General features: G+C 45.9%; 1 protein-coding gene and 1 long non-coding RNA gene across 8 annotated transcripts in view; one reads left to right on the top strand and one right to left on the bottom strand.

The window, feature by feature from the left end:
• Nucleotides 1-23217, bottom strand: part of kdm2aa (lysine (K)-specific demethylase 2Aa) — a 215357-nt gene that overhangs the window by 160108 nt on the left and 32032 nt on the right. For all 7 annotated transcript variants that reach the window (XM_037254384.1, XM_037254353.1, XM_037254394.1 and 4 more), the window contains one exon: nt 21708-21886. In XM_037254384.1, coding sequence (XP_037110279.1) covers nt 21708-21886 — 179 coding nt within the window. The remainder of the gene's footprint in view (nt 1-21707; nt 21887-23217) is intronic.
• LOC119125087 lies at nt 17854-18488 on the top strand. Its single transcript, XR_005098438.1, has 2 exons — nt 17854-17996; nt 18071-18488. It is a non-coding gene; the product is annotated as an uncharacterized LOC119125087 (long non-coding RNA).

A 23217-nucleotide genomic window follows, 5' to 3' on the forward strand; every position in this document is an offset into this window, starting at 1 on the left:
GTCCTTCGTCAACAACGCCGCGCGTGCGCCCTGACGTCAGCCTCGTCGTTATTCCACAGATCTACTATATAACTATATTGTAGTGTTAACAAAGTTCAAGGAAAGACGTGGGTTTGGTAAACGCCTCTTTATTTAACAAAACAAACTTCCAGGCGTGTGGCGGCGTGGACTTCCAGCCACGGAAGTGGAAGAGAGCTCCATAGAATAGGACCGGGCGTGCGTAAAAGCCATGACCGAGCGCCGGCCCTCGACTTCCATCCACGGAGGTGAAAGAGAGATCGGTAGAGTAGGACCGGGCGTGCGTAAAAGCCATGTCCGAGCCCCATCCACCGTCCCTGGACAGCCACCCGGCCGAGCGCCGGCCCCCGACTTCAATCCACGGAGGTGAAAGAGAGCTCCGGAGAGTAGGACCGGGCGTGGGTAAAAGCCATAATAGTTTTTGAAACCTTCTGTGTCACTCCAAATCCTTAAATCCTTCAAACTCTTCGTCCGCCGTGTCACTTAGAAACAAAGCCGCTAATGATGCCGGTAGTACGTGGGGCCCTTCGTCATCTTCGTCATCCCGTGATCAATCTTTGTCCTTTATGTAAACAACCACCGCGCCACGCCGCGTCGCGCTGCTGACGTCACTTGAAATTCAAATTACAGTAATCCCTTGCTACATCGCGGTTCGTTTATCGCGGTTTCACTTTTTTTTTTTTTGGGAAAATATTTGAAAAAAAACATAAGTTATTATAAGTCGCCCCCCCACCCAAACTATGAAAAAAACCGCGACTTATAGTTGTACTAGGTTCATCTTGTTTTTTCTTTTTCAATTACTTCACTGGTTCTTCTATATCAAACAATTTTCTTAGGTTCATTTACCTGACATGTTTCGGCGGGTTCTTTCGCCTTCATCAGAGACTCTGATGAAGGCGAAAGAACCCGCCGAAACATTTCAGGTAAATGAACCTAAGAAAATTGTTTGATATAGAAGAACCAGTGAAGTAACCGCGACTTATAGTCCGAAAATTACGGTATATGAAATTTTTCACAAATCTTTACTTGATCATTAACATATTACTTACTCGTATAGTTGATCACTTCACATGTTATTTTCATTTTAAACCGCATGAGGGCACACTATGGCTGTGGAATAATTGGAGCCTCACTGACAGAGTTCTATTCACTGACTTCCAAAGATTTAATGATTTGGAGTGACAGTTCGATAAACTTGTTATTTATGTTATTGTCCGAAAGTCTATTGATCCGACACCGACTTTTCCGAGGTGTACTTGAATGCCTCCTCAGAAAGCGGGACACTTATGAGAACGCTGCGCACTCCTTTGTTGGTCTCGCGCTTAGGGAGGAAAACGGATTTACGAAACCCCTTTTTCCCGTGACATTTGTGTGCGTTTATGAAACCCCAGACCACACACACACACACACACAAGTACACACTCAAACCCACCAACATACACTCCTGGAAACCTGTATACTCACTGCTGTTGAGAATAAAGTTGATGCAAGATTCTCTGACCGGACTCATCCATAGTGCTCCATCCCTAACCACTAATCCACATCCTTACATGGTCCTTCGAGCCGGATTAGGGTTCCCCCGACACTATGGAATCAACAACTGATTGTCAGCAGCGGGAGTCATCGGACCGACCCAAGAGAGATCCTCGTCCACCTGCACATTTGGACCCATATGAAGTCACTCTTTTGCCCTCTCAACAACCTGTAGCTCAAGCCTCCTCTACACCTGTAGGACAACTAGGCCAGGTTCTGTCAACCAGAGCAAGGAGTTTGACAAGTTACCGGTCAGCTGCACATTCACGACGATCCTCTCAGAGGTCGAACGGTCTCAGTCTGCGTCAAAGCACATCAGATATACAAGCAGCTGCATTAGAAGAGGAGATAAAGGGTTTGGAGCTTGCAGACCTACAACAGGAAATAGAAGAGGAAAGAAAGGCTGACTTGGAGGCTGCAGCATTGGATGCCCAAGCCAGGGAAGGACAACGGCTACAAGAAGAGGCACATTTGGCTAAAGAGAGACTAGCTAAAGAGATGGGGAGACGCAGGCTCTTGAAGAAGCTGGAGAAAGAGGTACAAATTGCCAGTCTTGTGAAGACCTACCTATCAGAGACGAACGATGATGCCTTGTCCACTTCATCAGCTCCCGTTACATTCTCCAAGCCGTCCCTGCGATCACAGCCACCGCGGGTGCCCTTCGTTCTCACCCAGCATCCACCTGTACAACCGCCACCTCCAGCGCCCGTTCAAATACCACCTCCAGCTACTGTCCCTGGACAGATAGTAGCACCACCCGCTAATCTCATCACAAGTGCCCAAGCTAGTGTTCCTGTCAGCGCACCACCCATTGCAGCAACAGTAGCTGCATTTCCACCTGGACGTGTATCATCCTCGCCCGTCCTCCCCACGGTAACAAGCCATGCAGTTGGAACGCTACCGATTGCAAGTCTCCCATCTCAATATCCAGGTGTTTCTGCTACCAGTACAAGCTTCACAACACCACCACTGGCAACTTCAGTGATGCCACCACCTCCTACAATGCCATTTGCTCAACCCATTACACCAACTGCAACACCCGTCCCCGCCGCACCGCCTTGGACCTACCCAGGCATGGAGACCTTGATTGCTACATCCTATGGCATTCCCAAACCAACACTTCCCTTCTTTGAGAGTGGTAAAGAAAGCGACTTTGCACTTTTGAAGATGGCACTCGACAACTTGATGAACAGTCACACTCATCTCAGCGAACACTATAAATATCAAGTGCTCCTGGGTCAGCTCAAGCTCCCGAGTGCTCTGCAGTTGGCCAAATCATACATGTATGACCCGGCACCATACACAGCCGCAGTGGGAGCTCTGCAAGACAAATACGGACAACCGAGACAACTGGTCCAAAGTGAATTAGGGGCAATACTCAACTCCCCAGCCATCAAATCTGGAGATGCTGATGCATTCGACTCCTTTGCCCTCTCGGTCCAGTCACTGGTCGGTATGCTGCGCACGCTAGAGGGACCTGTAGGTTACGAGCTCCGGTGCGGTTCCCATGTTGACCGCCTGTTAAGCAAACTGTCTCCATCCCAGAGAGATGGATTTGTGGAATATTGCCTCGTTCGCGGCATCCTGCAGCCCGGTTCAGAGCTCACCTACTCCCTGCCTGACTTTGCCGCATGGCTCCAGATGAAGGCTCAAGCAAAGCGTCTGGCCAGTCGAGTTACCCTTCTCTATAACTCTACTGGTCCTTCTACACCTAAGAGAGAACAGTTTCGTGCAAAGCCCAGAGATAAGACCGCATCAGTCTTCCTCTGTACAAGGGAGACAGCCACCAAAGAGACCACTCGGCCGATGCCTCAAGCCTTCAAACTCAGCCCTTATTGCCCATTCTGTAACAATAAGGAGCACTATCTCAACTCATGTCTCAACTTCAAGAAACTGTCCCCTGCTGAGATTAAGAAGTGGATCCAGGAAGGTGACCGATGTTGGAGGTGCAGCCGGGCACACAACGCTACAGCCTGCACGCTTAAACGGCCGTGTAAGACATGCAAAGAGAAACACCTTACAGTTCTGCATGATGTCATCCAAGAGTCTTCGCAGACAGTGCTGCTGGTTAGTAATCCAACACCCACTATCTACATCGAACAGCCCAGAAGCCCTCAAAGAGTGCTACTGAAAGTTGTCAAAGTGCTTCTCCATCATGGCGATCGCGTCCTAGAGACATTTGCAGTGCTTGATGATGGTTCAGAGAGAACGATTATCCTCCCTCAAGCTGTAGAACAACTACAACTCTCACAACACCCAGAGACGCTACATCTTAGGACCGTCCAGCAAGAGGTGAAGGAGCTGAAAGGTTCCTGCGTCAGCGTTCATGTATCCCCTGTCTTCAAGCCAAACCAGAAGTTTTGCATTCGACATGCGTTCACCGCAGATAGTCTTAGCTTGTCTGAGCACACGTACCCAGTAGCAGCTCTCCAGAAGCGCTATGAGCACCTCAAAGGACTTCCCTTGACGCCTATTCACAGAGCACAACCTCTACTCCTCATCGGCTCAGATATGGCCAATCTGCTCTCACCAACACAGCCCGTCCGATCAGGCCCATCTGGCAGTCCCATGGCAGTCTGTACAAGGCTCGGATGGTCCTTGCAAGGTCCGTCGGACATCATTCCAGTAGCTTCTCACCAGCCTTACTGTTTTCACATCGCCACTGAATCACCATATACAGAACTTATCAGGAATGTGGAACGCCTTTGGCATATCGATACAGTTCCTTATATCAGTGAGAAGACTGCAACCCGTTCTAAGCAAGACCAGCGGGCTCTCACCCTCCTACAGACAGCCTCTGAACGCGTATCTATTGACGGTACTCAGCGCTATGCTACTCCACTGTTGAGGCGTCAGCCAGTCATCCCACTTTGTGCTTCGCCGGCTGCTGTGATGCCCAACCTACGTTGCACTGAACGCCGGCTAGCCAAGGACACAGCTCGAGCGGCTTCATACTGTACGGAGATGGACAAACTACTTCAGGCCGGCTACGTTTCAGAGATCTCTACGGAAGAGGCCGCAACTTTCACCGAATCGTGGTATGTACCACACCATATGGTGCACCACAATGGAAAGGACAGAGTTGTCTTCAATTGTTCCTCCTCCTTCAATGGCCTCTCATTGAATGACCAACTCCTCCCGGGACCGACGCTTGGTCCAACCATGATTGGTGTCCTGATGCGGTTTCGATGTCATGCTGTCGCCATCAGCGGAGATATCAAGTCAATGTTCCATCAGATCCGCTTGATGCCAAAAGACAAACCTCTCCTACGTTTCCTGTGGCGGGACATGCAAAGAACGTCTGAACCACGGATATACCAATGGAAGGTGTTACCATTTGGAACAACGTGTAGCCCCTGTTGCGCCATCTTCGCCCTGCAGCAGCACGTCAGAGACCACGAACCTCCAGATTCCCCCCTCACGCATGTGATCGAGCAGTCCTTCTATGTCGACAATTGCCTCCACAGTGTAAGTAAACCAGAAGATGCCAAGGCTTTGGTCGATGACTTGCGAGCACTTCTGAGAAAGGGAGGGTTTGAGATCAGACAATGGGCCAGTAATGTGCCTGAAGTTGTCGCACACCTACCCCCTGAAGCACAATCGACTAGCAGTGAGCTATGGCTGTCCAAGGCCAGTGACAACCTTCAAGAGCCCACACTTGGACTGTGCTGGGATTGTTTGAGCGACACGCTGAGTTATAAGCATCGCTCTAACGAGCCTCTAGCTGCCACTCTACGTAACGTCTACAGCGTCCTTGCCAAGCTTTACGACCCATTGGGCTACATTGTGCCATTTACCACAAGATGTAAAGTGCTTGTCCAGGACATGTGGAAGGCTAACATTGGCTGGGATGACAAGATTCAACCATCTGAACTTCTCGGAAAATGGTTGAGTTGGGTGCAGGAAATTCCTACTCTGCAGCAACTCAAGTTACCTCGTCCCTATTCACCAGCCAGTGGAAATACCGTCAATGCAGCCCGTCATATTCACATCTTCTGTGATGCTTCAGAGCGCGCCTACGGATCAGTAGCTTACATGCAAATAACGGATGACAGACAACAAGTCTTCGTTTCCTTTGTGTTTGCCAGATCGAGAGTTGCGCCGCGTAAGCAGCTGTCCATCCCGCGTCTCGAGCTCAGCGCCGCACTTACAGGGGCACAGCTGGCAAAAGTGATCGAGACTGAGCTCACAGTAACGCCTGAGCACATCACTCTTTGGTCTGACTCCACAACAGTGCTGTACTGGATTAAATCAGAATCCTGCCGCTACAAAGTATTTGTTGGAACACGTGTAGCAGAAATCCAGAATCTTACCAGTCCATCTCAATGGCGGTATGTTGGTAGTCTACACAATCCCGCAGATGACATAACCCGAGGACTCACCTTGAAAGAGATGGTGCAGGATCACCGCTGGAACAAAGGTCCACATTTCCTCCTTTTGCCAGAGAGAGAGTGGCCCATCATGCCATCATCTGAGGCAGAACCAGACACTACCGAGTTAAGGAAGTCAGCCTTCGTGGGAGCAGTCTCCAGCGCCTTGCCCACACAACATCCTGACCTGAGTAAGTTCTCCACTTGGCAAGAGCTTCTTCAGGAAACCGCTAGCTCCCTTCATGGGGCGGCCAACACTAACACCACAGCAAAGTGTTCAGCAACAGATTTCCTTCAAGCAGAGAAGCTTATGCTTCAAAAGGCCCAAGAAGACTGCTTTGCTGATGAATTGAGAGCCCTCAAAGTTGGACGTGCGCTTCCGTTAAACAGTCGTCTTATATCCCTGTCACCAGAATACGACAAAACCACAGAGCTGCTGAGAGTCGGTGGTAGATTGAGGTATGCTGAAGGACTAGACCTGGATACCATCCACCCAGTTATCATGGACCCAAGTCATCATGTGACTAAGCTCATCATTAAGAATGCTGATGATTCTCTACTACACCCGGGACCAGAACGTGTGCTTGCTGAGCTCAGACGCCGGTTCTGGATAATTCGTGGTCGAGAGGCCATTAGAAAGCATCAATATACATGCCTGGAGTGTCGACGATGGAGAGCAAAACCGGATGTACCGAAGATGGTTGATTACCCACCAGCTCGACTACGACTCTATAAGCCACCATTCTATTCAACAGGAGTTGACTGCTTTGGACCTTTTCAAGTGAGGATCGGTCGCCGCACTGAGAAAAGGTGGGGTATAGTGTATAAGTGCATGACAACTCGCTCGGTACACCTGGATCTGTTGGAGAGCCTGGACACGGACGCTTTCCTGTTGTCTTTGAGAAGATTCATTTCTCGACGTGGGAGACCATTTGAGCTTCTCATGGACAATGGCACCAACTTTGTCGGTGGTGAGAGGGAGTTGCGTGAAGCCGTCGTTGCCATGGCACCTGAGTTGAAAGACCAACTTGCTGAACAGCAAATATCCTTCCGATTCAATCCTCCTAGTGCGCCGCACTTTGGTGGCACATGGGAGAGGGAAGTGAGATCAATCAAGTCTGCGCTCCGTGTTGTCCTTAGAGACCAGACTGTTCCTGAATCTGTCCTTATGACAACTCTAGTGGAAGTTGAAGGGATATTAAATGCAAAACCACTCGGCTATTTGTCATCAGATGCCTCGGATCCTGATCCAGTCACACCTAACCTCCTCCTTATGGGTCGTCACGATTCATCCCTTCCTCAAGCTGTCTATGACCCCAGTGACCTAGGAAGGAGACGATGGAGGCACAGTCAATTCATCGCCGATCGTTTCTGGGCATCCTTCATCAGTCACTACCTTCCAGGGCTCCAAGAGCGTAGTAAGTGGAGGAAAGATGGTAAGGCACTCTCCATAGGCGACGTGGTCCTAATCGTGGATCCTCAACTCCCCCGCGCATCATGGCCCGTAGGCCGGATTACCCTGACGCATTCAGGAGCAGATGGACGCATTCGGACTGCCACGGTTCAGGTAAAAGACCGCATCTATGTTCGTCCCGTCGCCAGACTCATTCTTCTTCCAGCTGTTGACGACAAGGACGAAGAAGGGACAACCAAATAGACTTTCTCCCATTCATTCAACTGCCACGTGGACAGTTGGGGGCGGCTTTGTCCGAAAGTCTATTGATCCGACACCGACTTTTCCGAGGTGTACTTGAATGCCTCCTCAGAAAGCGGGACACTTATGAGAACGCTGCGCGCTCCTTTGTTGGTCTCGCGCTTAGGGAGGAAAACGGATTTACGAAACCCCTTTTTCCCGTGACATTTGTGTGCGTTTATGAAACCCCAGACCACACACACACACACACACAAGTACACACTCAAACCCACCAACATACACTCCTGGAAACCTGTATAGAGGCTTTGCAGCTGACGTCATCAAGTTACCCACATTAGCTTGGCGGCCATCATGGCGGTCAACTTTTCAGTGCCGGTCAACGACTCACACACGCTTTCTTGTTATATCTGCTGCTATTTGAGCTTAAAAATGCCGGATACCTGCTGTGCTGTTGGATGTAGCAATAGACGAGGCGATAAACCAAATCTTAGCTTCTATAGATTTCCGGCGAACATGAAAAAACGTGATAAATGGATCGCGGATATTCGTCGTGAACGATGGAAACCTACGATTTACACAAGGATATGCAATGAGGACTTCATATCAGGTATGTAAACAAACTATTCACCCCTGATTTGTTTCACAAAATGTGAAATAATACAATATGGGATGATACAAATATGATTGTTGAAAATGCTGGGTGCATTTTTAGAAAGGCAGCAAGAGCAGCAAGGCAGGGAATGGGATGATTTCTTCAGTTCACCCCCCCGTTTTTATTTTGTGTTTATTTTTTCATGATGCTTGAAAACGTTATCAATGTAAATATTGAATTATATTTATTGGTTAAGTTTTCAAGCCAATCAGATGTGGCATCATGCAAAAATAAACAAATAATAAAAATGGTAGCAACTTGAACAGACAGGTACAGTATCTGAATGATTTCACTCTATTCAGTTTTTTAATATGTCAAGTTATGAAATGCCATTACAAAACAAATCGACGAGGTAATTATAAATATCTGGATATGAGCGTTCAGGCAGGTCGGCTGTTGCAAAATGCTCGGGCGATTTTAGCATGCTTCTCGGTAAAAGGTACGGATCCGTTGTGCCAACAAGGTTCAACTTCTCTCTGTGACGTTTCTTGGAGTCTTCATCCAAATGCCTAACTTCGTTGGATAGCAAATCAGCCATAATTCGGAAGAAATCGGTGAAAACGTAGCGCAGAAATCAGACAATCCATACAAACACGTAGGAACGAGCTGACTAGTTGACCGCCAAGATGGCGGCATAACACAAAATCACGTGATAAAACCACGTGACTGCAAAGCCTCTATACTCACTGCTGTTGAGAATAAAGTTGATGCAAGATTCTCTGACCGGACTCATCCATAGTGCTCCATCCCTAACCACTAATCCACATCCTTACAGTTATAGTTATTTGACATGTAGTTTATTTAGAGTAGCAACGTGTATGTTGTCAGACTTCAGTAGTTTCCGATTGTCTAGCGAGGCCGTGAAGGCAGCGGGGGGGGGGGGGGGGAGCGATCCAGGGCACTGTGTTGGCTCATATGTTAAGCTCTTGTTTTGTGAAATAAAGAGCCAGTTACCAAACTTGCGTCTTGCCTGGTACTTTAGTAAAGCTACAATATAGTTATTATACGTACCTACATCTGTGGAATAATTGGAGCCGCAACTGACCACGAGGCCGACGACGAGGCTGACGTCAGCGGCGCACGTAGGTCCGGAATCAACAGCAGCTTTTTTGTTTTTTGTTTTTTTTTGACAGAGGATGAATATTCCGATGGATTTAATGATTTGGAGTGAAACGGATGGTTCGTTAAAATTCTTGTTTATATTACATTTATTTGATATATCTAGTCTGACATCAGCAGCGCACGTAGGTCCAGCGTCAACAGCTGTGTGTGTGGTTTTTTTTTTTATTGACACAGAGGATGAACATTGCGATGGATTTAATGATTTAGAGCACTGGTGTCAAACTCAAGGCCCGGGGGCCAGATACGGCCCGCCACATCATTTTATGTGGCCCGCGAAGACAAATTGTGCATCAAATTCGTGTGTCATTACTAGAATTGCAAATTGTCTTCACTTTTAATATCTCTTTTTTTAAATATTTGACCAGTTTTTACTCGTCTGATTTGAAAACGAGTTATTTGACAGTTTGTTTTGAAGCTTTTACCGTATGTAATATGAGGTGCTCATACATTTATTTGGGTTGACAGTCATAATGGCCCTCCAAAAGAAGCTATGACTGCAATGCGGCCAGCGAAAAAAACCGAGTTCTGATTTAGAGTGTCACTTATGGTTCGTTAAAATTGTTCTTTATATTCCATTTATTTGAGGTTTTTTTCTTTTTAAGTGACACGACGAAGATTCCAATGGATTTAAAGATTTGGAGTGACACGAATGGTTCGATAAAATTGTTGTTTATATTATTGTTATATGGGCCTGTGGAATAATTTGAACTGCAACTGATGACGAGTCCGACGACGAGTCTGACGTCAGTGGCGCGCCGCACACGCGGCGTTTACAGAAAGGACGACAAATTTGATCGATGGATTTAATGATTTGGAGTGACACAGATGGTTTGATAAACGTGTTATTTATGTTATAGTTACTTGAATAACTGTTAATGTTACACCAGGCCCGTTCTCAGCTCCTCGTTTGTGTTTATGTCACGTTAGCATACCGTATCGTTAGCCTGTTGTTGCTGGTTCATGTCTGTTCTTGGTGATGGATTTTGTCAAATAAATTTCCCCCAAAATGCGACTTTAACTCCGATGCGACTTATATATGTTTTCTTCCTCTATATTGTGCGTTTTATGGCTGATGCGACTTGTACTCCAGAGCAACTTTTAGTCTGAAAAATACGGTATATATGCCGTCGCGGCGGGCGGGGGAATGTTCGCGAGTTGCCGAGGCTAATGTTGCCCGGCCAGCTAGCCAGCCGCTCCCCCCATATATAAAAAAAATAATTTTCTCAACGGAGTTACACGATTCATGAAAATACTTTCAACGGAAAAAAAAAAAACGGAAATGCGCGGATCTGCGGAAAATTCTCATCCCTGCTCATTATACTCCGAAGCCAGGGGCAAACCAACAGCTGGCTTGGGTTTGGTCCGACTGTAATTTTGGCATATTTCACAATTTTTGGTAATCTCCTGTAGGATGACAGTATAGTCCTGATCATTATTTCCAGAGCTTTGAATGAGCTTCTGTAATCTGTCTGAAGAGGCATGGCCAAATTGCTTATGTAGTTTCAGGAGAACTTTACCCTTTTCTTTCTTGGACATGTCTGCAGTTACAACTAGGATATCATGTTGTTCACAGCTTTCTCCTATATGTACCGTAATTTTCGGACTATAAGTCGCACCGGAGTATAAGTCGCACCAGCCATAAAATGCCCAAAAAAGTGAAAAAAAACATATATAAGTCACTCCGGAGTATAAGTCGCATTTTGGGGGGCAATTTATTTTACAAAATCCAACACCAAGAACAGTCATGAACGAGCAACAACAGGCTAAACGATAGGTATGCTAACGTAACATAAACACAAACTAAGAGCTGAGAACGGCCCTGACGTAAAATTCAGAGTTATTCAAAAAACTATTACATAAATAACACGTTAATAAAACCATCTGTGTCACTCCGATTCATTAAATCCATCAATCGTCCTTTGTCAACAATGCGTGCGCGCCGCTGACGGCTCTTGCACTTCAAAATATTCCACAGGCCCATATAACGATATATAAATTATATATCAAATAACTATTATATAAGCAATAATGTTATCAAACCATCTGTGCACTCTAAATCATTAAATCCATCGATCAAATTCCTCGTCCTTTGTCAACAACGCCGCGCGTGCGTGCGCCCTGACATCAGCCTCGTCGTTATTCCACAGATCTACTATATAAGTATATTGTAGCGTTAACAAAGTTCAAGGAAAGACGTGGGTTTGGTAAACGGCTCTTTATTTAACAAAACAAACTTACAGGCGTGTGGCGGCGTGGACTTCCAGCCACGGAAATGGAAGAGAGCTCCATAGAATAGGACCGGGCGTGCGTAAAAGCCATGACCGAGCCCCATCCGCCGTCCCCGGACAGCCACCCGGCCGAGCGCCGGCCCTCGACTTCCATCCACGGAGGTGAAAGACAGCTCGGTAGAGTAGGACCGGGCGTGCGGAAAAGCCATGTCCGAGCCCCATCCACCGTCCCTGGACAGCCACCCGGCCGAGCGCCGGCCCCCGACTTCAATCCACGAAAGTGAAAGAGAGCTCCGTCGAGTCAATCTTTGTCCTTTATGTAAACAACGCCGCGTCGCGCTGCTGACGTCGCGCTGCTGACCGCGACGTCGCGCTGCTGACGTCACTTGAAATTCAAATTACAGTAATCCCTTGCTACATTGCGGTTCGTTTATCGCGGTTTAATTTTTAATTTATTTTTTTGGGGCAATTTTTTGAAAAAAAAACACATAAGTCGCTCTTGAGTATAAGTCGCCCCCCCACCCAAACTATGAAAAAAAACGCGACTTATAGTCCGACAATTACGGTACATCTCTAATGTCCACACAATAGTGACCAGAACTGGTGAGCTCGAGAGGCACTTGTAGCTTGAACATCTCCACTTTGTCATTCTCCATGTCCAACACAGTTCCTGCTCTTTTAAGAGACATTTTGCTCAAAAGAAGAGGAATATCAACTGGGACCACTTCAGTTTCAATGTGACATTTAGTTTGTCCTATTTTTGCTAGAATTTTCACTTTTCTATTCGAATACACAACCTGACCGTCTCCAAATTTGAATGGCAGAGCGCTGGAAGATTCAGTCTGCATCAGTTTTTCTATTTGTCTCTTACTTAGATCAGAGTTGTCCAGCTACTTTTGGCCACAGACCGTGCGTGTACATGCAGTGTCAATGATAGCAGATCCTAAATATTTTGTTAGGAAGATTTCTGAGTCTGTTATTGTTGCTTTAGGGAACAGAGTTGTTACACTCTTCCACATTCTCATCTTCAGTCAATTTCACTTTGTTTTGTCGGTGAGGACAGTCTTTAGCCCAGTGGTACGTGCTCTGACAGATGGCGCATCTGGTCCCCCTACCATACTTGTCGAGCGGGTTAGTTCTTTGCTGTGGCTGCTGTCTGGGGATATCGCGCTGGGACGATAAGCCGCTTCTCCGCTGAAAACGCCCTGTCAGTCTTTGCTCCGTGAAGAACGCGGCATCTTGACTTTAACCCCCATTGTATGTTCCACTTCCTGTCTTACCTCCAAAAATCATTTTTAACGCAGACTGCATGGACACAAAAGTGAGCTTCGTGCACGCGGCCATAGCGAGCTGTCTGGCTTTCTCCTCCAGGCACGCTGTGTCCAAAAGCTTGAAAGCGGGCACCGCATCAGGTAGCGACATGTTGTACCTCTTCATGCGATTATATCTTTGCTCAAAATCAATGATATAGTCCGCCATGGACACGGCATTGTCTTTAGCTACTGAGTCAAAATACTAGTAGGCTTCATAAGCACAGTCCTTTTCTTCTCTCAGAAACACTGCATCTAGTTTTGTCAGCAAAGTTTCCATACCATTGTCCTTGTGCAGGTCTTCTACGGGTATTTCAAGCGCCGTATCTATGGCTCTTCCCTCGAGCCCGAGCGCCACTGCGAGGGCTTGCTTTTTCTTGACCAACTCCGTAACAAGTCTACAAATACTAACTTCATTTTTCCAGCACTCATATGGTCGTGCTTCATCAAACTTCGGCGGTACTCTATAATTTGAAACCATCCTCTGCTACCATGTAAATTCCAAAATAGGAAGCTTGTCATAGATAGACACATTTATTTGGCCACGTTTTTCACTCAACTGCACTCAGCGACACAACAGGAAAAACGAGCAACACTTCCGTGACCGCCCCCTTATCCACAATGCATAGCATCGGGAGTTAACAATCAGAACACCGTATTTTTCGGACTATAAGTCGCGTTTTTTTTCATAGTTTGGGTGGGGGGGCGACTTATACTGAGGAGCGACTTATGATATTTTTTTCACAAATTTTCAAAATTACAAAAAAAAAAAGTGAAACCGCGATAAACGAACCGCGATGTAGCAAGGGATTACTCTAGTTTGAACTGCAAATGATGTCAGCGGCGCGGCGGTTATTTTACATAAAGGACAAAGGATTCGATCACGGGATGATGAAGATGACGAAGGGCCCCACGTACTACCGGCATCATTAGCGGCTTTGTTTGTAAGTGACACGAAGGACGAAGAGTTTGAAGGATTTAATGATTTGGAGTGACACAGAAGGTTTGAAAAACTATTATGGCTTTTACGCACGCCCGGTCCTATTCTATGGAGCTCTCTTTCACCTCCGCGGATGGAAGTCTGGGGCCGGCGCTCGGCCGGGTGGCTGTCCAGGGACGGTGGATGGGGCTCGGTCATGGCTTTTACGCACGCCCGGTCCTATTCTATGGAGCTCTCTTTTACCTCCGTGGATGGAAGTCTGGGGCCGGCGCTCGGCCGGGTGGCTGTCCGGGGATAGTGGATAGGGCTCCGTCATGAAAAATGATATCGAGCATATGTCCACCTCCACTTTCTCTGCAGGCAGTCATCCGATCGTTGAAATTAACGATAACTCTTTTGCAGACGTCCCTGTCGATTTCGCCGATTACCCGTTGAATTTCCATCTTCAATTCGGTAATCGTTTGAGGTTTGTTCACGTAAACTTGTGACTTCACATATCCCCATAAAAAGAAGTCACAAGGTGTGAGGTCACATGACCTCGGAGGCCATTCTTGGTCGCCGCCGCGAAGTGAGATCAGACGCTCAGGGAATTACGGTTTCGACCGGGCGATTTTCTGGTTGCAACTGACCCAGATTCTTCGAATTTCTGTACCAACCTCGAAACTGTTGTTGCGGTCGGGGCATTGTCACGTCCAAAGATCGCGCGAAGTTTACGGACAGTCTCTGCGTAGCACTCCCCGTTTTTGTTATGAGTTTTCACAATAAGAATGCGTTGCTCGATACTGAACCGCTCCATGGCTACAAAATGGAAAAACGACAAATGGTCTTCTAATCGGAGTGATAATAGATAACGAAAATGATAGGAACAGTGCTGACAATCTTCAAACAAAAAAATCCCGCGCAATTAAAAAACTGCGTACTTTATGAAACACCCTATAGTTATTTGATATATAATTTATATATCGTTATATGGGCCTGTGGAATATTTGGAAGTGCAACCGCCGTCAGCGGGCACCCAACCGGCATTGTTGACATAAAGGACAATCGATGGATTTAATGAATTGGAGTGACACAGACGGTTTTATAAACGTGTTATTTATGTACCGTAATTTTCGGACTATAAGTCGCGTTTTTTTTCATAGTTTGGGTGGGGGGGCGACTTGTACTCAGGAGCGACTTATATATGTTTTTTTTCACAAAGTTTTACTTGATCATTAACACATCACTTACCTACAAGTATAGTTGGCCACTTCACATGTTATTTTTAGTATAGTTGATCACTTCACATGCTTTGATATCTTTTGAGGTACTATACTATAAGTCGCGTTTTTTTTCATAGTTTGGGTGGGGGGGCGACTTGTACTCAGGAGCGACTTATATATGTTTTTTTTCACAAAGTTTTACTTGATCATTAACACATCACTTACCTACAAGTATAGTTGGCCACTTCACATGTTATTTTTAGTATAGTTGATCACTTCACATGCTTTGATATCTTTATCATGAACATATTCAAAACATGAAAAATAGAGAGAAAAAATCAAATAAAGTAATTAACACTTTAAAGCGCCATATCCTCTGGACATGTCCTCTGTCACCAGGATGACATAAAGGACGAGAAATTTGATCGATGGATTTAATGATTTGGAGTGACACAAATGGTTTGATAATATTGTTGTTTATGTGATAGTTATTTAAAATATAGTTTATATATCGTTGTATGGGCCTGTGGAATAATTTGAACTGCGGTGCGGCACACGGCATTGTTGACAAAGGACGATCGATGGATTTAATGAATTGGAGTGACACAGATGGTTTTATAAACGTGTTATTTATGTAATAGTTTTTTTTAAATAACTGAATGTTACGTCAGGCCCGTTCTCAGCTCCTCGTTTGTGTTTGTCACGTTAGCATGCCGTATCGTTTAGCCTGTTGTTGCTCGTTCACGTCTGTTCTTGGTGTTGGATTTTGTCGAATAAATTGCCCCCCAAAATGCGATTTATACTCCGGAGCGACTTATATATGTTTTTTTTCACATTTTTGGGCATTTTATGGCTGTTGCGACTTATACTCCGGAGCGACTTATAGTCCGAAAATTACGGTAATAGTTATTTGAATATTTCTGACTGTTACGTCAGGCCCGTTCTCAGCTCTTCGTTTGTGTTTATGTCACGTTAGCATACCTATCGTTTAGCCTGTTGTTGCCCGTTCATGTCTGTTCTTGGTGTTGGATTTTGTCGAATAAATTTCCCCCAAAATGCGACTTATACTCCGGAGCGACTTATATATGATTTTTTTTAACGTTATTGTGCATTTTATGGCTAATGCGACGTATATTCCGGAGCGACTTTTAGTCCGAAAAATACGGTAATAGAAAAGGACTGTCTCAGAAAATTTGAATATTGTGATAAAGTTCTTTATTTTCTGTAATCCAATTAAAAAACCAAAAATGTCATACATTCTGGATTCATTACAAATCAACTGAAATATTGCAAGCCTTTTATTATTTTAACATTGCTGATTATGGCATACAGCATAAGAAAACTCAAATATCCTATCTCAAAATATTAGAATATCATGAAAAAGTATACTAGTAGGGTATTCAACGAATCACTTGAATCATCTAATTAACTCCTGAGCCTTGAAAAACACAGCTTGGTTCAGTAAACTAAATCACAAGTATGGGGAAGACTGCTGATCTGACTGCTGTCCAGAGGACCATCATTGACATCCTCCATCAGGAGGGTAAGACACAAAATTTCTCAAAGAGCAAGCTGTTCACAGAGTGCAGTTTCAAAACACATCCACAAAAAGTCTGTTGGAAGGGGGAAACGTGGCAGGAAACGCTGCACAACGAAGAGAGATGACCGCAGCCTTAACAGCATTGTAAAGAAGAGTCACTTCCAGAATTTGGGGGAGCTTCAAAGACAGTTGACTGAAGCTGGAGTCCAGGTATCAAAAGCCACTGTTCACAGACGTGTCCGGGAAATGGGCTACAACAGCCGTATTCCCATGGTCAAGCCACTTCTGAACTCAAGACAACGGAAGAAGCGTCTGACTTCGGCTATGGAAAAGAAGCACTGGACAGTTGCAGAGTGGTCCAAAGTCCTCTTTTCAGACGAAAGCAAGTTTTGTATTTCATTTGGAAGTCAAGGCGCCAGAGTCTGGAGAAAAGCTGGAGAGGACCAAAATCCAAGTTGCTTGAAATTCAGTGTGAAGTTCCCACAGTCAGCGATGGTTTGGGGGGCATGTCAGCTGCTGGTGTTGGTTCACTGTGTTTCATCAAGTCCAGAGTAGATGCAGATTTTAGAGCACTACATGCTTCCGTCTGGTGAAAAGCTCTATGGAGATGATGATTTCATTTTCCAGCATGATCTGGCACCTGCCCACAGTGCCAAAACCACCAGTAAATGGTGTACTGACCATGGCATTACTGTCCTTGATTGGCCTGCCAATTCCCCTGACCTGAACCCCATAGAGAATTTGTGGGGTATTGTGAAGAAGAAGCTGAAAGACACCAGACCCAACAATGCAAATAGAATAGAATGCCCTTTATTGTCATTTTACAACTTAGTTGTACAACGAAATTCGGATAGCTGCTCCCTTCCTAGTGCAAAGATTACAAAATTTAAAAAAGTATAAAAGGAAATCTGAGAATAAAAGTGAAAGATCTTATTTACAGTATAGCTATTAGTCTAAGAATGAAGGTTAAAAAAAAATCTTATTTACAGTATGTTCAATGTGTATATGTATTAACATGAATGAGGTTTGTACAGAAAATAGATAATAAATAGTTATTGCACGTAGTTTAAAGGAGTATCGGCGTTGTATTATAGCTGGTGTTGTTTTCTCTCAGAGTTCAGAGCGGTGATGGCTCTTGGGAAGAAACTGTTTTTCAGTCTGGTAGTCCTTGTTCGAATGCCTCTGTAGCGCCTCCCAGAAGGAAGCAGTTCAAACAGCTGGGAAGCGGGATGTGTGTTGTCTTTGATGATGTTGTGAGCTCTGCTGGCGCACCGGGTGTTGCATATGTCCGTCAGGGAGGGGAGAGGGCAGCCGATGATCCTTTGCGCTGCTTTGACTGTCCTCTGTAGCCTCCCTCTATCTGCAGCAGTGCAGCTCCCATACCAGGTGGTGAGGTAGTACGTCAGCAGGCTCTCAATGGAGGAATGGTAGAAGGTGAGCAGAAGCTTCCGATCCATACTGCTCTTCCTGAGGACTCTGAAGAAGTGTAGACGCTGCTGAGCCTTCTTGATGACAGCTGAGGTGTTGCGTGTCCAGGAGAGGTCATCAGAGATCTGGACTCCCAGGAATCTGATGTCGTGGACCCTCTCCACAATCTCGCTGTTGATGCATAGGGGAGGGGGGATCTCTTTTTTTCCTTCTGAAGTCCACGAGGATCTCCTTTGTTTTCTTATTGTTCAGAGCCAGGTTATTTGCAGAGCACCAGTTCGTGAGCTTCTGGACCTCCTCCCTATAGGCTATCTCGTCACCATTCGAGATCAGCCCGACCACTGTGGTGTCATCAGCAAATTTTACAATCATGTTGTTGCCGTGGACCGGACTGCAGTCATGGGTATAAAGACAGTAGAGGAGAGGGCTCAGCACGCAGCCTTGTGGTGAACCAGTGCTCAGTGTGCGTGTAGAGGAAAGGTGGGGGCCAAGTCTCACAGTCTGGGGCCTGTTGGTCAAGAAGTCTTTGATCTAGGTGCAAGTGAGAGGGGGGAGGCCCAGAGTGTCCAGCTTTGTGACCAGAACGTTTGGGATGAATGTATTGAAAGCCGAGCCGTAGTCCACAAAGAGCAATCTCGCATAGCTCTGCTGCAGAGCTATAGTGATGGCGTCCTCCGTGGATCTGTTCGCCCGGTATGCAAACTGATGGGGGTCGAGTGTGGGGGGGGAGGCAGTCCTTGATGTGTTGGAGAACCAGTCTCTCGAAGCACTTCATTATTACTGGGGTGAGGGCAACAGGGCGGCAGTCGTTGAGGCTGGTTGGGGGTGAATATTTTGGTATGGGGATTATTGTGGCTGACTTCAGGCAGGTAGGAATGACTGCTTGTGCCAGCGAGAGGTTAAAGATCCTGCAGAAAATCGGGGACAGCTGGTGGGCGCAGGCTCTGAGCACTTTGCCAGGTACTCCATCTGGACCAGGAGCCTTCCTGGGGTTTACTGCCTGGAGCACACGCCTCACCTCCTGCTCCTTTACAGTGAGTGGAGGGGTGCTGGGATCTGGTGTGGATGGGGGGAGAGCTACAGCAGGTGAGTGAGGCTGTGGTGATTCAAAACGGGCAAAGAAGCAGTTGAGCTCCTCTGCCAGCGACCCACTTGGGTCTGATGTCACCTCACAGCCCCTGAAGTTGGTGATGGTCTGGATGCCCTGCCACACCTCTCGTGGTCTGTTGCTGGCGAGGTGGGACTCCATCTTCCTCATGTACTCCGCTTTGGCTTTTTTAATCCCTTTCTTCAGGTCAGCCCGAGTTGAGCTGTAAAGGGCTCTGTCGCCTGACCTGAAGGCAGAGTCACGGGCCCTGAGGAGTGAGCGGACCTGGCTGGTCATCCAGGGTTTCTGGTTGGGAAAGACCCGAATGGTTTTGTCCACACATACGGCTCCCATGCAGAACTTGATGTAGTCCAGGACTGACTCCGTGAACATGGCCAGGTCTTGGTGGTGAAATAGGTCCCAGTCCGTGTTTTGAAGGCAGTCCTGGAGTTGACTGAGTGCATTTCCAGGCCAAGTTGTTACAGTCCTTATGGTGGGCCTGGATCTGCATCTGAGAGGAGTGTATGCAGGGATGAGTAAAAAGGAGAGATGGTCTGACCGTCCGAGGTGGGGGAGGGGCATGGCTCTGTACCCGTGCTTGATGTTGGAGTACACGTGGTCCAAAGTCCTTTCCCCTCTTGCTGGTGAAACTGTGGGAGTACAGTCTTCAGATTGTTCCTATTAAAGTCTCCTGCTATTATGTGAACACCATCGGGGTGGGCCCGCTGCTGTTCATTGATGGTGTTCAGCAGGAGAGAGAGCGCTGTGCTAGCGTTAGCATTCGGTGGGATGTAAACAGCAGTGATGATCACCACTGTTACCTCTCTCAGTAGAAAAAAGGGCCTACATCTAACAGACATGTACTCAATATCGGTGGAGCAGTGCCTCGCTATGATGCTGCTGTTGTTGCACCAGTCCTCATGCACGTAGATACAGAGCCCCCCACCTTTTTTTTTGCGGGAGTCCCCAGTCTGATCCCAGCGGTGTAGCGAACGACCTGCTAGCTGGACGCTAGCATTGGGGATCTTCAGATTCAGCCAGGTCTCCGTGATAATGAGGACGCAGCAATCACGAACATAGCGATTTCCCGCAAGCTGTAGTTCCAGATCTTCCATCTTGTGGGTGAGGGATCTGGCGTTGGTGAGATACAGGCTCGGGAGGGGTGGCTTGTGCGGTTGGTTCTTTAGCCTTAGCAGGAGGCGGTCTTGCTAGTTCGTCTGGGATGTTTTGGCTGTATTGAAATTCCCTCGAGACTGCGGTCTTATGTCGATAGCCGATGTCTACGAGGTCCTGTCGGCTGTAGTGGTGTGCCGCCGAAGCAAAAATACAAAAAGTCCACAAATAGACACATAGAAAACGCAAAAACAAACAAATGAGCTAAAGGCCGCTATTGAAGCATCCTGGGCATCCATAACACCTCAGCAATACCACAGGCTGATTGCCACCATGCCACGCTGCATTGCTTGCAGTAATCCGTGCAAAAGGATTCCCAACCAACTACTGAGTGCATTAATGGACATTTTCAAATGTTTGATTTTGTTTTGCTGTTATAAATCTATTTTTTTACTTGGTCTGAGGAAATATTCTAATATTTTGAGATAGGATATTTGAGTTTTCTTAAGCTGTATGCCATAATCAGCAATATTAAAATAATAAAAGGCTTGCGATATTTCAGTTGATTTGTAGTGAATCCAGAATGTATGACATTTTTGTTTTTTTAATTGCATTACAGAAAATAAAGAACTTTATCACAATATTCTAATTTTCTGAGACAGTCCTGTACATGTTGTAGTTGCATATAAGTTATCCCATATTTACTCAATGTTTGTTTAAGTAACTCCATACAAGTTATCTCACTTACTTAATACCTCTTGAAGTGTTTGCAAAAAAGCTATCCGATTATTTACTCAATATTATTATTGTGTGAAACTTAGCAAGAAAGTCTAGTGCATTGTTTCACAGGAACGCGGCACTCAGCACACTTGGAGATATCTAATCACAGTCGAGGACGAGGCTGCCAACCAACTGAGGAGAGACTCTGCACTGCTGTGGTCACGGAAAATCCAAGGTTCTGTCGGCCCACTTCGTTAGCTAGGCAGCGTTGCTACGGCAAAAACTCCCCTCTCTTCAGTGTAGCAACGCCTTTGTAACCAGGAAAACCCAAAATGAAAAGAGGAGATAGCAGACTAAGAGCTCAGAATTGACGGAGAATGTAACACGAATACTGGTTGTCTTCTCCTCTTTGTTTTAGTGTGTGAATTAATGTCTGATGGTATAAGACCTGACAGTAGTCTTCTCTGACAGTACTTGCAAAAAAGACTTAATTCCTTCAAAAAGCACCCACCTTCCAAAGACAAATTTCTGGTCGCGGGGCAAGGAGCTAGAGGAGATACATATGAAGACACGAAGAACAAAGAGCTAAACCACAACATTTTAAAATGTCATTAAGATTTTGAAGCTGAACAGGAATAAGGAATAAAGTGAAGGGAACTGCCAAGCACCTGGGTAAGGTCTGAAGGGCAAAATAAGATCACAATCACATTCACACGTTATCACATTCTTGAAAACTAGTTGAAATTGTACATTTTGTTTGGTTCATGAATTTATGCATCGGTGTACATACTGTAGAAGGTCTCTTGACCAGGTTTTCCAGCTTTGTGTGGCTAAACTCCAGGCTGATGACATTGAAGAGCCTGTCTCGCTGAGACGAAGGACTCTCATAGTACCGTGTCCACTGGGCCATGGACATCTCTGTCCCCTTCTGAGTGCTTACATCCATGACATCGATCATACGTCTGCTTCCTGAGTAGAGAATAAAACATACCGTATTGGCCCGAATATAAGACGACACCGATTACAAGACGACCCCCTCTTTTTCAAGACTCAAGTTTGAAAAAAGACTTTTTGACTCAAGTTTGAAAAAAGACTTTTTGAACACCAAATTTAATTTTTATACAGAAACCTATTACGGTACATCTGAAACAAATGATAATATATTCGAGAGAAAAAGCATGATATTTTGCCTCATTCAAATCATGCAAAAACTGAACACACATCTTAATATCTGAACATTTAAATATGTAAACTAAAGTGCAATCACATTTGTAAATGAATGGCTTCTGTGATAAAACAACAAAATTGCAATAACTGCATTAACCATCAAAGTGAAGTCTAACTGTAACTGTCTTGAAACAAATCTGAATAAGGAAAAACATTGCAATAAAATAATGAAAACTGCTACCTGTTAGGGTTGATAGATTAGTTTGATCCTATGATTATGTTGGAATGTAACCTGTAATAATTAACCTAGCTTGTCCTGTCTTAACAAAAGTAGTAGAACAAAGTGCTAAGATCTTTTGAACTGATTGACCAGCTGCAGAGGAAGCAATCAAAGTTGTTCCGTTTACACAACGTCGTAAAAGACCCCCTGCTATGCTTTGACCAGCAGGCCAGGGGCTTCAACCCCATCCTGTCCACTCTCACCCCCACTCTCACCCCCACCCTGTTTCTCTCAATAATAATAATGTTTCCTGAGTCAGACCTCATTCGATCATCGCTGTACGCACAGCGACGAATGACTCTCCACTTGCAAGTGCTTAAAAAGGGCATACCGTCTCCCGTGTGGTTCTTGCAAAAATAAGTTAGAGTGAGCACCACTCTTACATTTTGGTGCCGAAACCCGGGACCCTCATACCCGCTGCTGGTGGACGGAGGACGACGTGCTGCATTGTCGACAAGCCAGCGTCCATTAGGAGGACCTGGAAAAGAAAGACCTGGGAAGAAAATTCTTCGCTGGGCCAGCATCTTAGGTCTGCCTTCGTCTGACAACAGTGGATTGACGGGGTACGGTAGTGCAACGAACCAGGGGACAAGTAAGTAAAAGCCCTAAAGTAAAAGATGTGAAACGCGTAAAAAGTAGAGGTGCACGAGATATAGCTTGGGTTTAAGTCCCAGTGGAAGAAACAGGCTAAGAAAAGCAGAGCTTCTTTTTCGTTCATCGAAGAAGTGCGTAGATTCTTCTTTGTCTGTTTTTCCAAGCTAAGGGATCGGGCTTGGGTTAGTGTCCCAGTGGAAGGAACCTGCTAAGAAAAACAGAGCTTCTTTTTGTTAATCAAAGAAGAGCGTAGATTTTT

The sequence above is a fragment of the Syngnathus acus genome, chromosome 1 (assembly GCF_901709675.1).
Source record: "Syngnathus acus chromosome 1, fSynAcu1.2, whole genome shotgun sequence".
NCBI lineage: Eukaryota > Metazoa > Chordata > Actinopteri > Syngnathiformes > Syngnathidae > Syngnathus > Syngnathus acus.